At 41.0% G+C, this 25,934-nt stretch overlaps 1 protein-coding gene across 1 annotated transcript in view; it reads right to left on the bottom strand.

The window, feature by feature from the left end:
* The window catches only part of CFAP44 (cilia and flagella associated protein 44), a 444,725-nt gene that overhangs the window by 29,024 nt on the left and 389,767 nt on the right, over positions 1-25,934 (bottom strand). Inside the window, exons 28-30 of the mRNA XM_030203902.1 lie at positions 20,698-20,805; positions 14,128-14,258; positions 3,078-3,194 (exon numbers count right to left, since the gene is read on the bottom strand). Of these exons, the coding sequence (XP_030059762.1) occupies positions 3,078-3,194; positions 14,128-14,258; positions 20,698-20,805 (356 nt within the window). The remainder of the gene's footprint in view (positions 1-3,077; positions 3,195-14,127; positions 14,259-20,697; positions 20,806-25,934) is intronic.

Here is a 25,934-nt window from a genome sequence, read left to right on the forward strand (position 1 = left end):
AAAGCAAAAGCACAAACAGATCTCCAGGAACAGGACAAAGGTAGACTTTATTGTAAAGACCCGACATGGGCTGTGTTTCAGCATCCAAGCACCTGCATCAGGGATTGCGAAAAATCTTATGATGATAATTTTTTCAAAACCACGGATGGTAATTCAACTTATGTGCTGATAAACACAATCAAATGAATTCTCGCCAAAATGCTGAGATTCAAAACGCTGTTTCTGTGTGTATAGCAGACCTCGGTCCCGTGCACCAAAATTGTTATCTGAGAAAACCGCCAAACTAGCTTTTCTGGGGTATCTAGTGTGAGTTTCTGTGCTCCTTGCAAAAGAATTATGCAAAGAACTGCGAGCAGGACCTCTGTCTAGATCATTTGTGGAACCGGCATACTGCGGTTGGGCTCTCGAAATGGTAGCTATGCCCCTGAATGGGTCTCATATATGCAAATTTACCTCATGCATATTCATTGCAATAATCTTGAAAACCTGACTAGCTAGTTGTACCTCCAGGATAGGATTGAGAAGCACTGCTCTACAGTATATATAGTTAGGTCCTTAAGTCTCATTCCATAAAGCTTTTGAGGTAGACCCTACCATTTCACTAGCCATTTTCAGGACTTTCTCTACCGTATCTATATCCTTTTAGAGGTTCAGCAACTTTTTTTTCCTACTGCTTATGGTTCTTCCTATACACTCAGCAGTTCTCTGGTTCTTGCTTCCACCTAATCATACTATTTCACTACCTTGATACTTATGTCTTCACACCAGACAAAATATTATTTTATTTATGGGGATTTTTAATTGCATTATGAAGAGATTCACCCAAGGCAGTGTACAGCTTGACAAAACAATTTTGTTAACAGTATAACTAATAGTAAAATGAACAAAATAAGCATGAATATAATCAATGAGGTAAACTTGGAGATGGTATACTGAACCCTAGTAATAGGACTCACTTGAAACAGTATCAGAAATATAAACAATTAAAGCACTATAAAACAATTATATAACAGAAATATGTTTATGATACAGGTCATCAGAATATGAATGATACTTTAATATAAAGCATGTAAGAATAATCACATAACATAGATATGATGCTCATTTTCGAAAGAGGACGTCCATCTTTCGATATAAATCGGACGTCCTTCTCACAGAAATGTCCAAATCAGTATAATCGAAAGCCGATTTTGGACGTCCCCAACTGCACTCCGTCGCAGAGAAAGCCAAAGTTCAAGGGGGCGTGTCGGCGGTGTAGCGACGGTGGGACTTGGGCGTGCCTAACACTTGGACGTCCTTCACCCATAATCGAAAAAAAGAAGGACGTCCCTGATGAAAACTTGGACTACGACTAAGGCAAAAAAAGGTGCCCGAAATGACCTGATGACCACCAGAGAGAATTGACCTCCCGTTACTCCCCCCAGTGGTCACTAACCCCCTCCCACCCTCAAAATTCATCTGTAAAAATATTTTGTGCCAGCCTCTATGCCAGCCTCAGATGTCATACTCAGATCCATGACAGCAGTATGCAGGTCCCTGGAGCAGTTTTAGTGGGCGAGTGCACTTCAGACAGGCGGACCCAGCACCATTCCCCCCCCCCCCCCCACCTGTTACGTTTGTGGAGGAAACAGCAAGCCCTCCAAACCCACCACAAACCCACTGAACCCTCATCTAGGTGCCCCCCTTCACTTGTAAGGGCTATGGTAGTGGTGTACAGTTATGGGGAGTGGGTTTTGGGGGGCTCAGCACACAAAGTAAGGGAACTATGTTCCTGGGAGCAATTTATGAAATCCACTGCAGTGCCCCCTAGGGTGTCCGGTTGGTGTCCTGGCATGTCAGGGGGACCAGTGCATTACAAATGCTGGCTCCTCCCACAACCAAATGGCTTGCATTTGGTCGTTTCTGAGATGGACAAATCTAGGGACGACAAATTTAAGGATTTGGACGTCCTTGACGATATTTTCGAACCGAAAGATGGACGTCCATCTTGTTTCAAAAATACGGGTTTCCCCGCCCCTAGATCAGGACGTCCCTTTCGAAAATGCCCGCCACATCTCCACAATACAAATGAAAACCTTAATAGGCATGCATTAGAACATTCAAATGACATAGATACAACATTGACACTGTGCAATACAGTATAATAAAACATCTTAATAGCTAGACAAGGGGGCAAGAATAGTTGAGATATATAGATAGGACAAACCAAAGGCAAATTATATGAACAGCTGAATAAGATATGAGGAACTAGTCTAAGTTACAGGGTGTGCAGTTAGCCAACCCAGGGGCAGAGTGAGCAAACAGTCACTGCATGTATTAAAGGGCTTGAGAGTTGAGCCAGGCTTTTACCTGCTTCCTGGAATAGAGGTAATCTTGAATTCAGCATAGCCCTATACCATTACAGCTCATTTGATCTTCTACATATTGGGTCATGTCATCATGCAGTGAGATATGCATCAAATACTATATAAGGAGCAATAATAGGTACAATAAGCAGCACAGTGAGTTAATATATAAGGGCCTTTTACTAAACCAAATAAATATTTAAAGCTCAGTTTATGCCACATTAACTGCTAGCACAGAGCTGAGTTAAGGGGCTTTGCAGTATTAATGTGTGGTAAACTCTGCGTTAATTGCTTTTTGTGCCAGGGGCATGACATGGGTGGAGCTTAGGCATAGAATGTATTTTGCAGTTAACACACTGCTCTTACCATGGGTTAACTGTCTAATGCAGAGTTAATATAGAACCACTTACTGCCTCCTATATAGGAGACGCTAAGTGCTTCTGCATTAACCTGGAGCACCTTGGTACCTCGGGTTAATCTGGATGTTAACGCACGAATTGCAATACAAAGGAATGGGAAAACCTCAGTGGTTGCCATGTTAAGATCTGCAGCTACTGTGGGCTAAAGTCCTGCGTTAAGCTGAAGTAACTGCAAATTTCACAGTGGTTTCGTGAAAGGGCTCCATAGTGCAAATATACTTTAACAACAGTAAATAATTAAGTGCAATAAGGGGAGTGATAGTGCATGAATGAGAGACAGCAAAGGGGATAGTGAAGCAGAATACACAGTTACCTGGTGCAGTTTCAGAGGAACCACGACATACAGCTCATTCAGCTTCTGCTGTTTTTCCCGCTGGAAAACCTCCAGCTCTGCTTCAGCTGTCATCAGATTGGATTCTACCACTTTAATCTGTGGAGAAATCAAATTTTGTTATCTGCAGCCAGTACATGAATAGTGTTAGAGAAATGACAGAAGCAGCACAGCAGAGCTGCCAATTGCTTCTATGCCATTAAACAGAATTAACTGCAGGCTTAGTTAAAAAAAAAAAAAGCAGCACTCTCCATGAGCAATTTATAGCACTAAATTTGCTTTACGCCTACATTTACCTAGAGATTAACCAGTGCCAGCACCATCTCAGAAACATCATACAGCAACCCGGTCATAAGTTTTCCACACTCCTCTCCCTTGTCCACTAGTGACCTAAAATCATCTCATTTTTATCTTGTCCAGAATTTGTTTTGTAAAATGTTACAACTGGGCCAAACACCATGCGTTTTCACCAATAACAACATTCCCTCCCTCGGGGCTGAGCCCACTAGTACTCAGAGGCTGCCAGGACTTGGAGGATGAATCAAAGGTGTTCCCTGCATAGGCAAAGTATATCCCAGTGACCAGATGGAAGGAGGCAGGGGATCTGACCACAGTGTTCCTGTGACCCAACCCAACAAGACAGCTTTGTAGAACAGGAACACCACCTAACAGCAGGCAGAAGAGTGGTGGGGAAACAGGCTAAAGCCAGGGCTGACAACAGGAAATTGTATGTGGAAAGCAGGTAAGATTAGATACCAAATATCAGCAGTAGGACTCAGAAGCTCAAATGTGAGACATATCTGAGGTTTTAAGTATGTGTAGGGATCCAGCTCGAGAAGATGAATTCCTAAGACCCAATAAAACCAGAGTGCATCCTTGATAGGCCAACTGTGGTAACCCATCATCAGGCTATGAATAGAAACAGTATAAAAAGCAAGAAGAGGCTGCAGCTCACTTTCTATGCAAGAGGAGCTTCCAGTTGGGTAAGTATATGTGACAGTATCCTCTCCTTCACAGGGAGCCTCAAGACTCCTAGGGCTGTGTTTAAAAGAATATCAACCAGGGAAGTACCAGAGAAGTCAGCAGGCATGAATTCTGAAAACAACTGCTCAGGTCCATTGCCTTTCTACAGAACTAAATATTGAAGTTTGCCCCTCAAGCAGTGGCGTAGCCAAGGGTGGGCCCAGGCTCACCCACTTTGGGCTCAGGCCCACCCAGTAGCAGCACACCTATGATGTGGCTGGCAAAGATCCCCAAGCCCCACCAGCCGAAAACTCCCAACAACTGTCCCTCCTGCGTACCTTGTAAATAGCAGATCTTCATCTGCAGTGAGCAGTGAGTGATACATACTGCTCGCACCGGCCCCACAGCCTTCCCTCTGACATATTCCTGCCTGTGTGGAAACAGGAAGTTGCATCAGTGGAATGGATGTGAGGTCAACATGAGCAACGTGTATTAGTTGCTGCTTGCTGCCGGTGAAAATCTGCTATTTAAAAGGTATGTGGGAGAGGGGGGATGTTTGAGAGATCATATGGCATGCTGGTGAGAGGAGGCCCACCCAAAATTGGGTGTCTGGCTACACCCCTGCCCTCAAGTGTCAAGAGACTACAATACTCTGAATTTCGTACTCAGAACTCCCATCCACCATAACAGGGCTAGGGAAAGGGGTCACTTCCTACAAGCTCATGTACTTGTTTAATCAGTGATACAACTTAAGACTTAAAGAAACAGGTCCAAATACCTTCTGTACTATGTAGGGGCCAACGTATTTCAGGCTGAGCTTGGCAGAAGGCTTTCCGAGCACTTTGTTGTGGACAACTACATCTTGTCCCTTAGTTTGTACTTGGGACTTTCACAGTGGTGCCGCTCTGATAGCTGCTTCTGTCTCTCTCTGGCTAAATGTAGAGCAGATTGAACAGTTTGCCTAATTCAGGTCCTGGATAAGTTTATCTCATACACGCATATCTATAGGAGTTGTGGTGTGGAGAAAAGCCTAAAGATATCTCCTCTATGCACAATAGAAATGGATAGTGCTAGTGGATGAGAGTGCAGCATTGTTATGTGCAATGAGCCCAAGGAAACAAATCTGTCTAATTATTCTGATGGTCTAAGATACTAATGAGCAGAAATTGCTCTAAGCTCTGATTGGTCCACTCAGTTTGACCATTCGACTGAGAATGATACACTGAGAAAAATGACAAGATCATCCCTAATTGTCTGCAAAATGCTCTCCAGAACTTGGAGATGAATTGAAATCATCTATCTATAATAAAGTCCATGGAGATGTGGACCTATGAAGGCACATGCAGGGGCTGAAGTAGCCCAGGCATTTAAAAACAAAAAGTCCTGGCTTAAGCACAGAATGTACAAGATGATATGTAATCCTTAACATCTTTTAGCATAGACAGCCAACAAACTGAATGGTTTAAATTATGTACAGTCTTGTTGACACCAGGATGCCCTGTCTGTTTGCTGTTATGCATTTCTGATAGCACTGATTGATATAAGGTGTTGGGAACAAAAAGACAATGCGAAAAGTCCATAGTCTGCTATTGAGACAGAGATGGGGAAGCTATAGCTTGCCCTAGGATTGGTAGCATGGAATGTTACCATTATTTGGGTTTCTGCCAGGTACCTGTGACCTGGCTTGGCTACTGTTGGAAACAGGATTCTGGGCTATATAGACCATTGGTCTGACCCAGTATGGCTATTCTTATGTTCTAATTCATATACCTCATAGGAGATCTCGGAGTTACCTAACATGTGACTGCTCCTACACACCTAGCAGGGCACACATTACACCATGTGATTTCTAATACATCTCTGATCTCTGACATCGATGTACAACACTTTCTCCACCAAATCATTACCATGGACGGATCATTCACTTATTCAATTTATACTAAGATACCCACACACAGCATCTAAAACATCTCAGAATCAGGCCTGATATCTATCTATCTATCTATCTATCTATCTATCTATCTATCTATCTATCTATCTATCTATATAGATAAACTAAACCAATTCCTAATCCTCATATCCATCTATCCATCTGCTGCAAGGGCACCTTCTCCAGCGTCACTCTAAATGGGTTCACCCACCCAATATTTGACAGCATGAAAGTCCTAGGAATTACACTTGACAGAAATCTATCCTTCGAATAGCAAACAACGAATGCAGTCATGAAAATGTTCCAAATGATGTGGAAATTCAGATGCATTAGGGGATATTTCCCAAGAAATACTTTCAGAATGCTAGTGCAAACACTAACCTTAGCATACCTAGACTACAGCAATGGAATCTATGCTGGATGCAAAGAAACGACCCTGAAAAATCTACAAACACCACAAAACCCCGTTGCTTGGCTAATTCACGGAAAATTCTGCTTTGACAGAGCCACCCTACTACTCTGAGCATTACATTGGCTCCCAGTAAAAGCTCGAATAACATTCAAGCTTTGCACACTGGCATACAGAATTATTTTTGGACTAGCCTTCGGTTAAATGACAGAACTACTAATGCTACCAATACGCAACAACAGCAAGGAATCAAGGAACTACCTAACACTCCATTTCCAAAATTGCAAGGGTCTATGCTACCTATCAGTTCACAAGTGAAGCGTCACATATGTATGCACGCAAAGCTGGAATTTACTACCAAAGACCCTAAGAAACATAAACAACTACCTGACAATATGCAAACAGATCAAAGCCTCCTTCTTCAAAAAATTCTTCAACGAAGATTCCGGGGATCACCAAAATAAACATATTAACCTGAATGTAGCCTACTAACTTGATTATCACCACTAATCTGAACTCTATCTTCTCCTCTAAATATTTTCCCCTCTAACAATCATCCCCTCTAATTATGTTCCTCTCCAACTATCGTTCTCGCCAATAATCAGTTTGCATCAACAGACAACTTCATCAAATGTAACAAAGCTTTTCTCTGTAAGTCACATTGAAGCAATATAAACTGGTAAATGTGGAATATAAATGCTCATATAAATAAATAAATAAATAAATAAAATAAAATAAATATACAAGGGCAATTCATTTGCTGACATTAGAACCTTTTGGTGCCTATCTATATCTAGATCTGGACATGTTTTCTAGTCTCTCACTTGAACACAAGTTCTCTCATGGAATTCCTTACTTTTTTTCTACCCTGGCATAACAGCATCACTTAAATTATGGAAAAATAATGAAAGAAAACAAGAACTGTGGTATAACTATGAACTCAGACTTTTAAAATCACAGTTAAGTCATATGGAAGGAAAATGGAAGAGACATCAAACATCAGATAAACATACTACCTATAAACAGATGGCCACACATTAGAAAATAAAACTTCAGGGCACTAAATGAATTTATTTTTTGCTCATAATTCTGCAAGTTCTTTCAGGTTCTTTGATCATCAACTGACAAACCTACGCCTTCCACAAACTCACATCTGCCATCGGTTAATGACTTAGCTTCATATTTCATTGAAGTTTTCATTTGATTTGGTTGCTATGCCATCTACAATCTCAAGTACAGCCTCCTCAAGACACTTAATGTGGAACAAAGCTTTCTTTATCATCTACTATTTCAGATCCACCCCCCCCCCCCCCCAATAGTTTTCAAGGGTGACAATGTAGAGGAACTGAATAAATCTCGATGAACCTGGAAGACATACGGAGCCAAATCGACAAGCTAAAGAGTGATAAATCACCTAGCCAGATGGTATACACCCCAGGGTACTGAAAGAACTGAAACATGAAATTGCTGATCTGCTGTTAGTGATCTACATAAGTATTGTCATACAGGGAAAGACCAAAGGTCCATCAAGCCCAGCATCCTGTTTCCAACAGTGGCCAATCCAGGTCACAAATACCTGGCAAGATCCCAAAAAAGTACAAAACATTTTATACTGCTTATCCCAGAAATAGTGGATTTTCCCTAAGTTCATTTAATAATGGTCTATGGACGTTTCCTTAAGGAAGCCGTCCAAACCTTTTTAAAACTCCGCTAAGCTAACCGCCTTTACCACATTCTCTGGCAAAGAATTCCAGAGTTTAATTACACTTTGAGTGAAGAAACATTTTTTCTGACTCGTTTTAAATTTACTACATTGTAGCTTCATCGCATGCCCCCTAGTCCTAGTCATTTTGGAAAGCGTAAACAGACACTTCACATCTACCCGTTCAACTCCACTCATTATTTTATAGACCTCTATCATATCTCCTCTCAACCGCCTTTTCTCCAAGCTGAAGAGCCCTAGCTGCTTTAGCCTTTCCTAATAGGGAAGTCGTCCCATCCCCTTTACCATTTTCGTCGCCCTTCTCTGCACCTTTTCTAATTCCACTATATCTTTTTTTAGATGCGGCAACCAGAATTGAACACAATATTCGAGGTGCGGTCGCACCATGGAGCGATACAAAGGCATTATAACATCCTCATTTTTTGTTTTCCATTCCTTTTCTAATAATACCTAACATTCTATTTGCTTTCTTAGCCGCAGCAGCAAACTGAGCAGAAGGTTTCAACGTACCATCAACGCTGACACCTAGATCCCTTTCTTGGTCTGTGACTCCTAACGTGGAACGTTGCATGACGTAGCTACAATTTGGGTTCCTCTATCCCACATGCATCACTTTGCACTTGCTCACATTAAACGTCATCTGCCATTTAGACGCCCAGTCTCCCAGTCTCCTAAGGTCCTCTTGTAATTTTTCACAATCCTCCCGCGATTTAACCACTTTGAATATCTTTGTGTCGTCAGCAAATGTAATTACCTCACTAGTTACTCCCATCTGTTTTCTATCTTTTAACCAGTTTTTCATCCACAATAGAACACTACCTCCTATCCCATGACTCTCCAATTTGCTTTGGAATCTTTTATGTTACCTGTTGTTAAAATTGTCTGTAGTACCTGAAGATTGGAGGGTGGCCAATGTAACACCAATGTTTATAAAGGATTCTAGGGGTGATTTGGGAAATTACAGACCAGTAAACTTGACTTCAATGCTGGGCAAAATAATGAAAACTATTATAAAGAATAAAATTATGAAACACACAGACAAGCATGATTCAATGGGACAGAGTCAGCATAGGTTCAAGCCAACAGAAGTTTTGCCTCATCAAAATGCTTCATTTCTTTGAAAGTAATGAATAAACATGTGGATAAAGGTGAACCGGTTGATGTAGTGTTTCTAGATTTTCAGAAAGCTTTTGACAAAGCTCCTCAAGAGAAACTCCTGAGAATATTAAAAAGTCATAGGATAGGTGACAATATCCTTTGTGGATTAGGAATAGGTTATTGGACATAAAACAGAGAGTAGGGTTAAATGGCCATTTTTCTCAAAGGAGGAGGGTGAATTGTGGAGTGCCATAGGAATCTGTACTGGGACCAGTGCTATGTAACATTTATAAATGATCTGGAAAATGGAACAAGTAAGGTGATTAAATTTGCAGATGACACAAAACTATTCAAAGTTGTCAAAACACACACAGACTGTGAAAAATTGTAAGAAGACTTTAGGAAACTGGAAGACTGGGCATCCAAATGGCAGATGAAATTTAAGATGGACACATGCAAAATGATACACATTGGGAAGAATAATCTGAACCATGGTTGTCTGATACTAGGGTCCACCTTAGGAATCAGCACTCAAGAAAAAGATCTAGGTGTCATTGTAGACAATATGCTGATATATTTTGCTGAGTGTGTGGCAGTGGCCAAAAAAGCAAACAGGATGCTAGGAATTATTAGGAAAGGGATGGTAAATAAAAAGAAGAATATTATAATACCTCTGTATCGTTTCATGGTGCTACCTCACCTTGAGTATTGCGTTCAATTCTGGTCGCCGTATCTCAAAAACGATATAGTGGAATTAGAAAAGGTTCAGAGAAGAGCAACCAAAATTATAAAGGGGATGGAATGAGGAAAGGCTAAAGACGTTAGGGCTCTTCAGTTTGGAAAACAGATGGCTGAGGGGCAATATGACTGAGATCTACAAAATCCTGAGTGGTGTAGAATGGGTAGAAGTGAATCGATTTTTTCACTCTTTCAAAAAGTACAAAGACCAGGTTGCACTCAATGAAATTACATGGAAATACTTTTAAAACAAATAGAAGGAATATTGTTTCATTCAATGGATAGTTAAGCTCTAGAACTCATTGCCAGAGAATGTGGTAACAGCGGTTAGCATATCTGGGTTTAAAAAAAGGTTTGGACAAGTTCCTGGAGGAAAGGTCCATAGTCTGCTATTGAGATAGACATGGGGGAAATCACTGCTTGCCCTGGGATTGGTAGCATGGAATATTGCTACTATTTAAGTTTCTGTCAGGTACTTGTGACCTGAATTGGTACTGTTGGAAACAGGATACTGGGCTAGATGGACCATTGGTCTGACCCAGTATGGCCGTTCTTATGTTATCAACTTTAGTCTTTTAATATTTCCTCAATGATTACCACAAAAAAGTTTTAAAAATCTATCAAATTGATCACACAACTCAATTTCATCCACACTAGTAAAAAAATGTGACTCATTGCTGCTACCATATCTCCATGATCTAGTCAAATCAATGTTAGAGCAAGAAATGATGCCACAATCTTGGAAATCAACTTACATCTGACTTAGAGTTAAAGATACCAACGAAGACTTCTCACAAGTATGAAATCATCCCAAAGCCAATCTACCATCCGTATCTAAGCATTCCAAGTCTATTGTAGCAGATTAATTGTTAAACTTCCTAGAATCACAGCGTTTTTATGAGAGACCGATCCCAGAATCTAGCTCGCATATGTTTTAACAGTTACACTAGCCAGGCTATTTTTGGAATTTTATATCAGCTGGTGACCCACTGCCCCTGACACATTCATTTTATACTGGCAAAACATTGGCATGTCAGGCATGTTATGTTAAATTTCTGGGAACTTTTAATCTATTAATAAAAACTGTGTTTTTTACAAGGTCTGCCTTGTTTTATCTTCTAGACTAGAGTTAAAGATACCACGCAAGACTTCTCACAAATATCAAATCATCCCATAGCTAATCTTCCATCCGTATGTAAGCATGCTAAGTCTATTGTAGCAGATCAATTGTTAAACTTCCTAGAATAGATGAACACCTGACATTCATTCTAGATGTGCTTATTACCAACAAGAACAGGAAGTTGCATACCAGGCAGAAATACATTTTTGGATTACAGAAGTTACCATCCAAAGAAGCTTAAAGACAGCTTACCTTTTTCCCAATTTATACGCTACAGATGGATATGTTCAGAAGATACAGAATATAGAAAGAAAGCTAAGGAATTAGGTATTAGACTGATGAATAGGGGGTACCCTGAAGAGATAATCCAAAAGGCATATAGACGGGACAAACACAATAATCGGGACTGTCTTTTCATGCAGAGAAACAAGGAGAAGACAACTGACAATGAACCAATTACGTGTGTGTTACGTCACAGCAATATGTCCACAAAGGTTGCCAACATAATTAGAAGAAATTGGCATGTAATACAAACACTACCTGGGTTAGACAAAACAGAGCTGAGGCTGTCTTTTAGTAGGGGACGGAACTTGAAAGAGAATGTATCACCCACAGTTTTGAGACAACCGTCAACAGAACACACGAGCGAAAAAGGTCATACCAAATGTGGTAACTGCAATATGTGCATGATGGTGCTGGAAACAAAAGAATTCATTGAGCAACAATCCAACAGGATATATAATTTACATCACAGTACATCTTGCTCTTCGGAATGGGTAGTTTATTGCATTATTTGTTTATGCAATAAACTATATATAGGTCAGACGTCCAGAAGACTGTCCACGAGATTAGTTGAACACAAAAGCAATGTTAACACTAATAAAATGACAGCTCCTTTAGCAGTGCATTACATTAAAGAAGGACATGCATTTGAAACTTTAGTACTCCAACATCTTAGATGGAATGTAGGTGGAAGTGACAAGAAACTCCGCTTATTACAACAAGAGCAACGGTGGATTCATCGGTTGAATACTTTACACCCGTATGGGATTAACACCAAAATTGAATGGAATCAATTCTTTTGAATCAATTTACCTGCATGATTAACACCAATTAAGACTGACTATGTCAATGTACATGTGAGGCGGGATGCCATCCCCCCATTGGCGAACCACATTTTTGAATGACGTTTAGCGTTTGACATCAGGCTCTATAAAGGGAAGCCATGTTGATAGCAGTTAACAGACAGTAAGAACTGCAGCATTCAGTGTAAGGACTACACTGCGACTACATTAACGTTATGTATTTTTCCAGGAATCACAGCACTGGTTAGAGTCAGTTGATACCACGGACCCTGAGGCAGTCATCGAAACTCGGGCCGAAGTCGGTCCATGGATGGTGTGAGACCTGACTACAAAGCTGTTGAGTGCAACTTAGAACCGTTAAGATTTAAATCATTAGGTTCAAGTGTGAAATTGTAATTCAAGAGGTTTTTAGCCCCTGATGAATGAAAAGGGGCTCCCTTAAGTTGGTGTTCCAACGAAGGAGTTCTCCTTGGCATTTGAGGCTTTTTCCTCGTTCAAAAGATTGCATCACGCACAACCAGTATTTGGATATCCTAGTACATTTTATCGTTGAATTTTGAACAACATATTTATTTATTTATTTATCAATTGTGCAGGAAAGCTTTTTAAAACTAAGTAACATCTGCTCTTTCAAAAAAACTCCAGAATCAGCAATGGTGGATTTATACGCTAGGAACAATGACCCCTGGGAGCTTAAATCTAGAAATTGATTGGGCAGCTGCAATGTAGTGATACATGATGACATCAGGGGGTGTGGTTATCAGTTACTGACATTCTGAGCCTTGAAGCATTATAAAAGCATAACACTGTGCATGGGTGGAACAAGCACAAAGATGGCAGACACCGATGCAATGTGGAGAAAGTCTTTTACATTCTAGGTATGTGATGTTTTTTGAAATGTTTTCTGACCACTAGTAGGATATGAAATAGGCTGATTGAATGTTTTTACTTTAGCGGATTGGATCACACCCTGAGGCAGCGATTTGCGAAACATGCCACATATAGGTGGAGGCGTCCGTGTACTGCATTTTATGTAACCTTGTATGGAAGATATGCAAGTGATACAAATTGAAGCTATAAGGCGATTTAAAGAATTGTCATACAAGATTAAAAATATTTTCTAAGAATAAAGTTTCAAGATGGTTGGAATACAAAAAGAAGTTTGGACTTAAGTAATGTTATAAGTAGACATTCATATGTAAGTCATAAATGCTTAATAATGTCACAGTGCTGTAATATTTATATATTTATATTTATTTTTATAGCACCGGTGTGTACCTGGCAGTAATCGGGCAGTGCCGCGTACTGCCCGGTTACTGCCAGGTTAGCGTGGTAGCCCTTACTACCATGGTAAGGGCTCCCCTCGAAATGGCCACGTGGGAAGTGCTTCTCTTGCCACACGGCCATTTCTTTAAAAAAGAAAGACCTGCATTTTACCCGCTACGGGAAAAGGGGGCCTTGGCGCACATCAAAAACACGCACAGATGCCAGCACAGGCCCCCTTTTGCCACAACTGGGTATTTGTTGACCACTGGAAGCTATCTGGGTACTGCTGATATTCACTACCACTACCCTAATAGCAATTTAGGCAAGTTAGGACAGATATTTCTCTGATTGTAACTTGCTTGGATAGTTATCTGGGTACTGGAGCTGAATATCTGCAGCGCCCAGAAAACTTCCAGCTCTGTCTTAGCTCCACCCTCAGACTGCACCGGCACTACCCAGATAGTGCTAGGGCAGTCAGACATGAAATTCAGTGGCATTATCTAGATAATGTCACTGAATATCACTGTCTGGGTCCAGTAAGCACTAGTTATACAGACCTATTTTTGACTTGAGGACTGGGGTCAAGCATCCTTGTCATAGAACCAAAATAGACACATGTCCCAAGTTCATCTGGTCTTGTAGCACTGATTTTGAAATACAAGTGGTAGCTCTGAAGATAACATAAAAGGTAATACTGTACCTTTCTGAGCAAGCCATCATATTCTTTTTTGTAGTAATCAGCAACCTTCTTCTCCTCAGCTAAGGCTTCCTCAATGTCCAGTCGTTTCTCACGAAGCTGAAGGGTGTTGTCAAACAGGACAGGATCACAGTCTGAGGTACAATGAAGAAAAGATATCAAAAGTTGAAGAGTTAATTATTGCACACTGTGATAGAAAGCAGAAGTCATTAGAGCTGTTTCAATTTTCATCAACTTGTCCTAGCCATTCATATCTGTAATCAAGTGCAGTTCCTACTTCAGTGGCCCAGATGGCCCTAGATGGCTCTTCATTCATATAAGGGGCCTTGTGAATTGGGGTCATCTACTTTCTGTACTGCATAGACCTACAAGATGTAACACAGCACCTGAATACATTACTGTACTAAATTTACTGTCTACATCACATGCCTAATTGAAGGTGAAATTTAAACTTACCCATTAATTTCATTCATTTTAGTCCTGCAAGACCAGCTCAGACAAGTGGGTTATGTCCAGTGTTGTTTAAAGTACTAGGTGAAAGTACTTAAGTAAAAGTAAAGATAAATGCATATTTTTATGCTTAAGTAATAAAAACTACAATGACACACACATTTAAAAATGTACTCAAGTACAAAAGTAAATGCCTAATATAATACTTTTTGAGTAAAACATACTGTGACTACAAATATTTATGTTTGTGTGTGTGTTTATTAAATTTGATATACTGCTAATGGCAGTTATATCACAACAGTGAACACAGTAAATTAACACCATTAAAATCAAAACAAAAGTAAAAATTGACCAATCAAGAACATGTTTTGACAACAGCTGAAACTTTTGAAAATGACAATTGATTGTCTATCTGGAGACACACATACTTATTAAAAGTGTCTACCAACTTTTAGGGCAAAGGAAAAAAAAGGGAACCTTACTATTTTGAAAAATGTGTTTTTGGGCGCAAAAAGCATATTACAGTTCTGGACTTCAGAAAAGCCTCCTGCATTTTGGCAGTGGAGAAATCAATTACATCTGCTGCTTAGTAGGGAGGCGTGGGAGGCTCGTGACTCCCACAAATGTGGCCAAAAAATAGAACAAATCCCAAGATGGCGGTCACACAGCAAATGCTTTATTAAGAGAAACCCAATTCGGCCATGTTTCGCCTGAAGGTTGCATAAGGGGTAACACCAATAGGGATTGAAAGACAACTCTCCCTTATTGGCCAAATAAAAAGTGCACAGCAAAGCAGAGTAACAGCATTTATACACCACAAAAAAAGCAGTTGGGTTTCTCTTAATAAAGCATTTGCTGTGTGACCTCCATCTTGGGATTTGTTCTATTTTTTTGACTTGTGGATGACTTACGGATCCATAGTGCCTTTTCTATTTGGACTCCCACAAATGATTTATGAAGCTCTGGATTGGGAACAATAGATAGCTGTGAGGAATATCTGTATTTTCTATGCATTCTGTCGATTAAGTGCATTTATTGTACGAGGTGTTCTGTTTGGAAGAAAATTTCAATATAAATTGTTTTGAATACACTTGCTGGAATTTAAGACAATCACTACAACTACTGCTAACATTTTACCCTCTACGATTCAATTCACTTGTTTGCTTTTAGTCATACTAAATTCTGAAAATGACTGACACTCATGCGGGTGAGCTTGTGAGTCATTATTAAATCAGCACAGCTACAAAGGTGTTCAACAGCTGTACTGGCAGGAAGTGGAGTGTTCGGTCTGAGAAATAGTTCCTCCAAATCAGGCCAGGCTGCAATACTACTGATGCTGTCTGACTGGATCTGCAGGTATTGATTAAGGGAATCTTTGTCTGAATCACTTGACTGGAGGAATCACTTGACTGAATCACTTGAGTGGAGAAGTAGCCTAGTGGTTAGTGCAGCGGACTATGATCCTGGGGAACTGGGTTCAATTCCCACTGCAGCTCCTTGTGACTCTGCGCAAGTCACTTAACCCTCCATTGTCCCAGGTACAAATAAGTACCTGTATATAATATGTAAAACCACTTTGAATATAGTTGGAAAAAACACAGAAAGGCGGTATATAAGACCCATTCCCTTTTAGCAAAGAATGTTTTATCGTCATCACTTTTATCTGCTTTAGAAGTAATCAAATCATGTGAAAATTTAATAGGAACCACATCCAGGAGGTGTCTGATATGTTGAAGACACTTGTCCAAAATGCTCTGTCAGTCCACTCTGTGTGAAACTTGGGATGCAGGATTGCTGCTGCAATTACTTCTGAATCATCAAATAGATCAGAGAAGTGTTGCTCAATTGCATTTATGAGGGCAGTCACAAGAGGCTTGCAAGTTGTTATTGATGCTTTCTTGTCAATGAGTGTCTGATGAAGCCTGGTAATGGTTGGCATCTTCTTTTTTGAATGCAGAATGCTCAAAGACTGAGCAACAGGTTTCATTACAAAAACATAATCAACCAGTTGGTCCGGGGCTCATTTTCAAAGCACTTAGCCTTCCAAAGTTCCATAGAAACCTATGGAACTTTGGAAGGCTAAGTGCTTTGAAAATATGTCAAGAAAGTCAACTCACCTGCAGTCAGTCTTGGAACATCCAGTTTAGTGCAAACAGCATTGAATCTATCTCACCATGCTGATGGATCAATCAAACAAGTCTCTCAACTGCCAGGTACACAGTGTTCCATTATGTCAGGTTTGGTTTCTTGAGACCCAGTCCAAATGAATCAATCACTTCATCAGCAGCCAAAGTAGATCATCCATATTTATTCCAAAGTCTTTGGCATTTGGCAAAAGCAATCCAAGATATTTTCTTGTAGACAAATCACTTTCAGCTTTGTCAGCATCAGTAGTAAACACCAGATTTAATTGTGGCAGGCATATTGCTGATGATGAGGAAGCTGGTAGTCATTATTTCCACTGGAGTTGAAGGTTCCACAGACATCCAATGCCTCAAATTCTTTGCCATCTAATTCATGATTTGCATCTTCATCTTCATTATCATCGTCAGACTGTCCAAATACAGAGAAGGCTTTCACAAAGTTGGAGCCATTGTCTGCTGTTGTTCTAACAACTTTTCGTCTGATGGCATACTCTGTAATGAACGTCTTCTAGAACGGATGCCACAACATCAAATGTGTGTGAACCTTTCAATCTTCTTAAGGTCAAACAAGCAGACTGTCTCTCTAAAGACTCTATCAATCCAGTGGACAGTCACTCCAATGTAAGATTTTCCATGGGATGACCAGACGTCTGTTGTGGTAGAAACATATTTCTGTTCATGAACAATCGCAAGCAGCTTCAGCTTCATCTCTGCTGCAGAATCACAAATTTTCTGTTTCAACATGACCCGACTCATCACTGTTCTGTTTGGCTGAAGACCAGTAACCAGTTCAACAAATGCAGGCAACTCCACTATTTTCATGGGCTGTGTTCTCTGAACAAGTACCATAATTACTAGCCACATCATGTCAATGCACTACATACAGAGGCAAGGAGAAAAACACAAGTACTGAAATATCACATCCAACAGTGCAAATTCCAACATACATAACAACCCTCACCATTTCACATTTTCCTCCCCCCACAACAACTCATAGAATAGAGTTCCACGGGGACAGAAATTTCACCCATCCCCGTCCATCCCCACTGGAATCTAACCCATCCCTTCCCATCCCCACAAGTAATCTCCTCCATCCCCACTCATCCCCTGTGCTAAAATAACTCAACTTAACAATAGCCCATGTTGATTACTTCTCCTCTCAGTGCTTATGGGGATTTCAATGCTATCAACCATATCCATTAATTTTTTTACTGCTATTATATTTGCCATGGTACAAGGAAAGGACAGGTAACACCAGGATTGCCACTAACCCCATCCCCATGCAGCTCTCTATCACAGAACCTATCCCTTGACCCCATCTCCCTACCTACCTATTCTATTCATTGTATCTGAAAACCATGTTCCACAAGATGTGCCCATCTCGCTGAGCTTAATCTAGCATAAAAAGAGCTCCAGGCCAAAAGGTAATTCTCTGGGGCTCCTCATCTAGTACGCCATAAGTCTAAAATTCATCATGTAGGTAATCCATTGTGCAAGGGTCAGGGGCAGTGGCTCTATCCACTGTTGCAAAATACACTTTTTAGCAGTTAGAATACCTAAAGGCAAGAACAAACAAATTTCCTTGTCCCACTTGTCCATCCGAGAACCACCTAACAACAGCAATTCAGGGGTACCTAAATCTGAAATCCCGATGCATCCCTCCAGTTCCCTATAAATTTGATCCCATAAATTCTGTATGTGATGGTAACGTTAAAAAAAACAGTGTATAAATGTGCCCTCTTACAAGTGGCAGTGCATAACCCCGAGGTACCAAGACCCATCTTAGATCTCCTTGCTGTATCCAAGTAGCTATGATGAAGAAGCTTAAACTGCATTTCTTGCAACTTAGCATCACAGACACCATTTAGTGAGTCACAAAAATAATGGGCAACATCCTGCTCCCAAATATCTTGTCCCAGCTGATCTGCCCAAAACATCGCAATCTGCTGTGCTGCAAGAAGACCTACCTGTGGGTTTCAGAGTAGTGGAATTTTGTCTACCTACCAAATCAGGTCTAATGACTTCCATCAGAGCATTATCAGCATGCCAATCCTGGTCTGCCCATTTGAAAGAAGTGGCATAACATCACACCCAAAGATGAGCATAAAAGTGAGAAGAGGGCAGTTGAAACTGCACACACAGTTGAGAAAAGGGATGAAGATCTTCGCTTTTTAGCAAAAAAAATACACCTAACATCCGAAGCCCTCGATGGTCCCAAGATTGAAATATACCACCAGTAATTCCAGGCTCAAACCGGGGGTTGCCAACCAGTGGCAAAAACACAGAGACCCTGCTTGCATGCACAGCTCCCCTGAGGAAATACTACCAAGCCAATGCCACAGACTCTAGCAAAGGAGCCTTCTCGATCAGCATTGTGCATTCCGCCTTTTCCATATATATTAAACTGAATGGACTATACGGTGCTACCATACCTGCTACAAGGCTTGATGTACAGAACCTGTAAGAGCCGTCAATCCACTCCCAAGGGAATTGAAACTGGCATGCAACATTATATAAATGTATATTCATCAGTTTAACCCTCCCAAGGACACATTTTTGCCTCTGTAGCCTCTCCTTACCAATTTAGGCTCTCTTCCCTCTCCATAAAAACTGATGCAACTTACTCTGTAAGCTAATAATGTCCTGCCGAGTAGTCCAATGGGAGCATCTGTAGAGGGTATAATAGCTTAAGGAACAGCACCATTTTACATAATGCACACCACCCAAACAGAGAAATGGGTAAATCATTCCATAACTGCTACCTGGATATTGAGTCTATAGAGCCAGTCAAGCCTTCTAGGGATCCAGAATCCCAAATATTTCAGTTAATCACATTCCCATTTCAAGGAGAATGTCCTCAACCAACTAGATGACAAAAGAGGGTCCAAAAGCATCGCTAACAAATTCCAAATTCACCTTTAGGCCTGCGAAATGTTCAAATTGAGACAGTATCTCTATTATTGCAGAGATGCTGGATTGTAGATGACCTACACATAGCAGTAATTTGCATGCTCATTGATTACTGCATACCAGTGGTAATTTTATCAACCATAACCTCAACAGTTATAATTCGATAACTATTAAATGTTAAAGATACATTCACTAACCCTCTCCTACAATGTAGAACATATAAAAACAACACATAAAGAAGATGCACAACATGCATAACTAATATAATATAATAAAACGCACCCTCAACGTTCTGAGGACACTGACGTCACTGCAGGCAGTCAGACACCGGTTCGTAAGTTCATGGTGGTGAAGCCAGAACACTCACCATGTCTCCATGCCCCGCCCTCACGTCACACGTGATGACGTCGAGGGCGGAACATGTACACAACCACGCAAATGAACGAATCGCAGCCGCCAAGGACGTGCCCATCTCCCCGCCCCTTTCGCGCCATCGCCCCGCTCCTTTAACGCTAGCACCCCGCCCCCGGTCGCCCCCTCTTCCCCCCCATCACCTCCCCTCACGCTACTATCCCAGGTGGTCTAGAGGTACCTGTTCGCTCGGGGCAGGAAAGAAAGAGCCCCCGCTTTCCTGCCCGGAGCGCTGCTGCTAGCTGCCCTGCTGCATCCTCTGTGAGTCGGGCTCTCGGCATTTCAAAATGGCCGCCGAGAGTTGAAGCAGCCTCGCGAGACTTCAACTCTCGGTGGCCATTTTGAAACGCCGAGAGCCGGACTCGCACAGGATGCAGCAGGGCAGCTACCAGCAGCGCTATGGGCAGGAAAGAGGGGGCTCTTTCTTTCCTGCCCTGAGCGAACAGGTACCTCTACACCACCAGGGATACTAGCGTAAGGGGAGGGGAAGGGAGTCCCGTGCTCGCTAGCGCCCGTTTCATGAGAGGCAGAAACGGGCCTTTTTTACTAGTACAATATAAATAGCAAATAAGGCTTAACTGACTTCTCTGAAGTATAGGAATACTGACAGACAAGATGATTAATATACATACGACGATTAGTTAAAAGTTTCACTTACTCTCTGGACAGACAGAATCATCAAAGACATCTGACTCCGATCCCGTGTCCTCATCACTGTCCCAAGCAGATTCATCCTCTGATTCTTCATCGCTCTCCTCCTCCTCATCTATAGTAAAAAGAAACATCATCATCAACAGGCAGCAAGAAAGATACAGGAAGAGAGAATATGATAAAATATGCTAAATTTCATTAGGTAATACAATGTTTGAAGGGTTATTTCCCTAAATCTTCCTCCACCTCTCACATTTTTATGCATTGGTAGAAGTTGCTGACTAGGCTAATGCATGGTGTCTAATTTTCAAATGCTGTTTTGAGAGAAATTTTTATTTATGAGAGAAATCACTGTGTTAACCAGACAAGCAGTTAGGGGGAACATAAGGATACAAGGAGGTTCACAAAGAGGATTCTTGTTAACTTGAGAAAAAAAGGATACAGAATAGAACAAAAAAATGTTGTTAAGCCTCCCCCAACTAAGGGTTTGCCCTAAAGCCACTAAATCTAGAACCTCTCATAATTATATATATATATATATATATATATATATATATATATACATCCTATATAATAAAACTCACCCTCAACGTTCTGAGGACAGTGACGTCACTGTCACTTCCTTCCAGAACGATTCGTAAGACCATGGTGGTGAAGCCACCTAAATCGCCCAGGCTAGGGGCCCCGACCTCGCGTCAAACGTCATGACGTCGAGGGCGGAGCAATGGCATTCGGTGCGTCCAAGAGGTGCGGAATGCCGAGCAATGCCGACAGAACGACGAAGGGGTCCGTAGGTAGGTAGGTAGGGAGGGAGAAGGGGGCGACGAAGGGGTCGGAAGGTAGGTAGGGAGGGAGGGAGAGTTGGGGAGGAAAACCTTGCTAGCGCCCTTTTCATTTGCTCCTGAAACGGGCCTGTTTTCCTTATATATATATATATATATATATATATATATATATACATATATATATATGTAAATAGAAACCTTGAAACTCCAGGAATAGGTTTATAACTTCCAGCAATCCTCCACGGAGATCACAGTATCGCTATAGGTTTCAATATGAAAAATGTTGGGTTGGAAAAAAGGGCAGTAAAGCTAAAAACAAAAACAAAAAACTCCACACCTACCAGGCTATGGAGAAAAAAACCTTTCTACTCAAGAAACCCCGCTTGGCAACACAATACTAGAAAAAGTGTATCTAAGGCAAAAACCTTAAGATAAGGGAAGTTAGAAAAGAGTCCCAATATATAAATTCAAAAGACACTAGTGCACTTACCCACTGGTTTACTAAGCTGTGCGGCAATGTCGACACAGCCCATTCAAAGTGAATGGGCTGTGTTAGCATTAGCACGCGGCTCAGTAAACAGGGGGATTAATTTGAACACATAGAAGTAGACTTATCAGAGTTGTAGAATCCAAAAAATAGGGGAGATGAATCCGGTGAAAGTGAAATTCTATAAATGGCACTTAAAATTGTGCATGCAAATTTGGGCATGCACCCAATTTGTATGCGTAATTTAATTGAATGAGCTAATTAGTGCCTATAATTGGATGCTAATAATCAGCACAAATTGTTATTAATTGAAATTAATGTGCACATTTTTAGTCACAGGGATCTGCGCTTAAATTTTACGTGTGGCTCCAAAGAGGGGGTGCAGCCATGTGAGGGTCACGGGTGGATCAAGGGCATCCCTACAATTTATACACACTGTTATAGAATAATGGGGATCTGTGCCTAATTTAGACGCAAGGATTTACATCAGGGTTTACTTTGCGTAAATTCTGACATCTAAAGTTGGGCACCAATCCCAGTGCTAAGAATCAAACATATAAACGGCAAGTGACCGACTCACCTGCAAATGCGCAGTAGAGTCGGAACACTGAGAGTGTAGAAGTCCAATCCCCGCCTCCACCAGCAGTACAGCCCAATAGGGAGGAAGGCTTGGACATGGGCGTGGAAATTGGAGGAGGAGGGAGGAGGGAGGGAAGGAGGGGGCGGAACTGAGGGAAACAGACGCTGGGGGGAGGGCAGGGGAGAGAGCAGGGTTGGTGGGGGGGGGGGGGGGGGGAGGCCATAGGAAAACAAAAAACTAGCCCGTTGTTATGGGCTTAACGGCTAGTATTCTATAAACGGCACCTAACTTTCAGCGCCGATTATAGAATAGCGCTTAGCATGTCCAGGCTTGAAAAATGGCAACAATTGTTCTTTGAACCCTGCAGTAAAGGCATGTGTCATAGGCGTACCTCATATGTGCACGTTCATGGAATATTTTTGTTGGTTACCTTTTTTCATTGATGTATTTTGTGTATATCAACCAGAACACTTTTCTTTTTTATTTTTTAAGGCTGCACTACTGCTCCGGGCACACGCATGCATAAGATACATGCTGCACATGAAAAGTGCTGCAGAAAACTCCACCAAGCTGCACTTTCACATGCAATGCCACCTCAGACCTGCTGGAAATTTTTAAACATTACAAGTAGGTACTCCCTTCCGTGCATCACATGGAATGCTCGTTTTAATACTAAGGAGTTCATTTTAATACACAAGAACATAAGAAAAGCCATACTGGTTCAGACCAATGGTCCATCTAGCCCAGTATCCTGTTTCCAAAAGTGGCCAATCCATGTCACAAGTACCTGGCAGAAATCCAAATAGTAGCAACATTCCATACTACCAATCCCAGGGCAAGCAGTGGCTCTCCCATGTCTGTCTCAATAGCAGACTATGAACTTTTCCTCCAGGAACTTGTCCAAACCTTTTTTAAACCCAGGTACGCTAACTATGGTTACTACATCCTCAGGCAAAGAGATCCAGATCTTAACTATTCTTTGAATGAAAAATATTTCCTCCTATTTGTTTTAAAAGTATTTCAGTATAACTTCATTGAGTATCGCCTAGTCTTTGTGCTTTTTGAAAGAGTAAAAAAATTGATTTACTTCTACTCGTTCTACACCACTCAGGATTTTGTAGACCTCAGTAACATCTCCCCTCAGCAGTTTCTTTTCCATGCTGAAGAACCCTAATCTCTTTAGCCTTTTCTCATATGAGAGGATTTCCATCCCCTTTATCATTTTGGTCGCTCTTCTTTTAACCTTTTCTAATTCTGCTATACCTTTTTTGAGATACGGCGACCAGAACTGAACACAATACTCAACGTGAGGTCGCACCATAGAGCAATACAGGGGCATTATAAAATTCTTGGTCTTATTTACCATCCCTTTCCTAATAATTCCTAGCATCCTGTTTGTTTTATTGACCACCGCTGCACACTGGGTAGATTTCAGCATATTGTCTACACCACCACCTAGATTTTTTTCTTGGGTCTTGACCCACAAGGCGCACCCTAGCATTAGTTAACTATTATTTGGATTATTCTTCCCAATGTGCATCACTTCTCATTTGTCCACATTAAATTTCATCTGCCAATTGGATGCCTAGTCTTCCAATTTCCTAAGGTCTTCCTGCAATATTTTACAATACACATGTGTTTTAACAACCTTGAATACTTTTGTGTCATCTGCAAATTTAATCACCTTACTCATCATTCCGATTTCCAGATCATTTATAAATATGTTAAATAGCATCCAGTACAGATCCCTGTAGCACTCTACTATTCACCCTTCTACATTGAGAGAAATGGCCTTTTAACCCTACCCTCTGCTTTCTGTCCAATAACACAAGTTAGAAGGTTAGAACGTGCATGGAATAAAAAGAAAGACGACCCCACACTTAACGCCTGGAAACAACTCCAAAGAAAATACAAATATACCATAAGACAAATTAAAAGACTATATTACAAAACTGAAATTGGACAAACTATAAGGACACACATAAACTCTTCCAACTCGTGAATAAGCTACTAGATATTACACCAGTCACAACCAATAGCAAAGATGTACCAGGAGCAGACAATCTCGTGAGATACTTCAATGAGAAAATCGTACAATTGCGACTTAAGATACCTGTCAGTACCATCGACTATGCTGAATTCCTTCTGTCTAGACCCAGACCCTGGTGTATATCCAGCAGACAGAACCTGGACCAGCTTCGAGACATTATCAGAGGACATCATCTCCCAAACGTTCAAAAGATTTGCCAAATCTCATTGCAAACTAGACATATGTCCAAACAACCTTATGGCATCTGCTCCTCAACAATTTATAACAGACATAACGAAACACTTGAACTATATGTTACAAAATGGACTCTTCCTGAAGGAGAAAGGAAACATTCTACTCACCCCTATACCCAAAGACGCAAAGAAAAGTGCCAGTGAACTAACCAACTATAGGCCAGTAGCATCCATTCCCTTAATAACCAAACTAACAGAAGGAATGGTGACCAAACAACTCACAAACTATTTAAATACATTCTCCACAACTCCACAACTCCACACTCATGACTAAATTCAAACAAATGATTGCAACTGGAAAAAAACATAATACTCCTACAATTTGACATGTCAAGCGCTTTCGACATGGTTGATCATGGAATACTACTACATATCCTTGAGTACTTCGGAATTGGAGGTAACGTTCTCAGTTGGTTCAAGGGATTCCTAACCACATGGTCATACCAAGTGACATCTAACTCGACTACTTCAGCCACATGGGTACCCGAATGCAGAGTCCCACAGGGATCCCCCCTCTCGCCGACTATATTCAACTTAATGATGATACCCTTGGCCAAACTATTATCAAACCAAAACCTCAACCCATACATATACGCAGACGATGTAATGATCTACATCCCATTTAAACAAGATCCAATGACATCAACCAAAGTCTCTATATCATGCATTCATGGGCGGATGCATTTCAGCTGAAACTTAATGCGGAAAAAACCCAATGCCTAATACTTACTTCTCAACATAACACGAGCAAATTCACCACCATTAACACACCAAATCTGAACCTTCCAATTTCGGATATCCTAAAAATTCTTGGAGTTACCATCGATCGACACCTAACACTTGAGAGCCATGCGAAAAACACAACCAAGAAAATGTTCCACTCAATGTGGAAATTAAAAAGAGTAAGACCTTTCTTCCCAAGGACTGTCTTTCGTAACCTGGTACAATCAATGGTGCTCAGTCATCTAGACTACTGCAACAAACTACGCCGGCTGCAAAGAGCAAATAATCAAGAAACTTCAAACAGCCCAGAACACTGCAGCTAGACTTATATTCGGTAAAACAAAATATGAAAGTGCTAAACCCCTACATGAAAAGTTACAATGGCT

Source organism: Microcaecilia unicolor, chromosome 5 (assembly GCF_901765095.1).
Source record: "Microcaecilia unicolor chromosome 5, aMicUni1.1, whole genome shotgun sequence".
NCBI classification, from domain to species: Eukaryota; Metazoa; Chordata; class Amphibia; order Gymnophiona; family Siphonopidae; genus Microcaecilia; species Microcaecilia unicolor.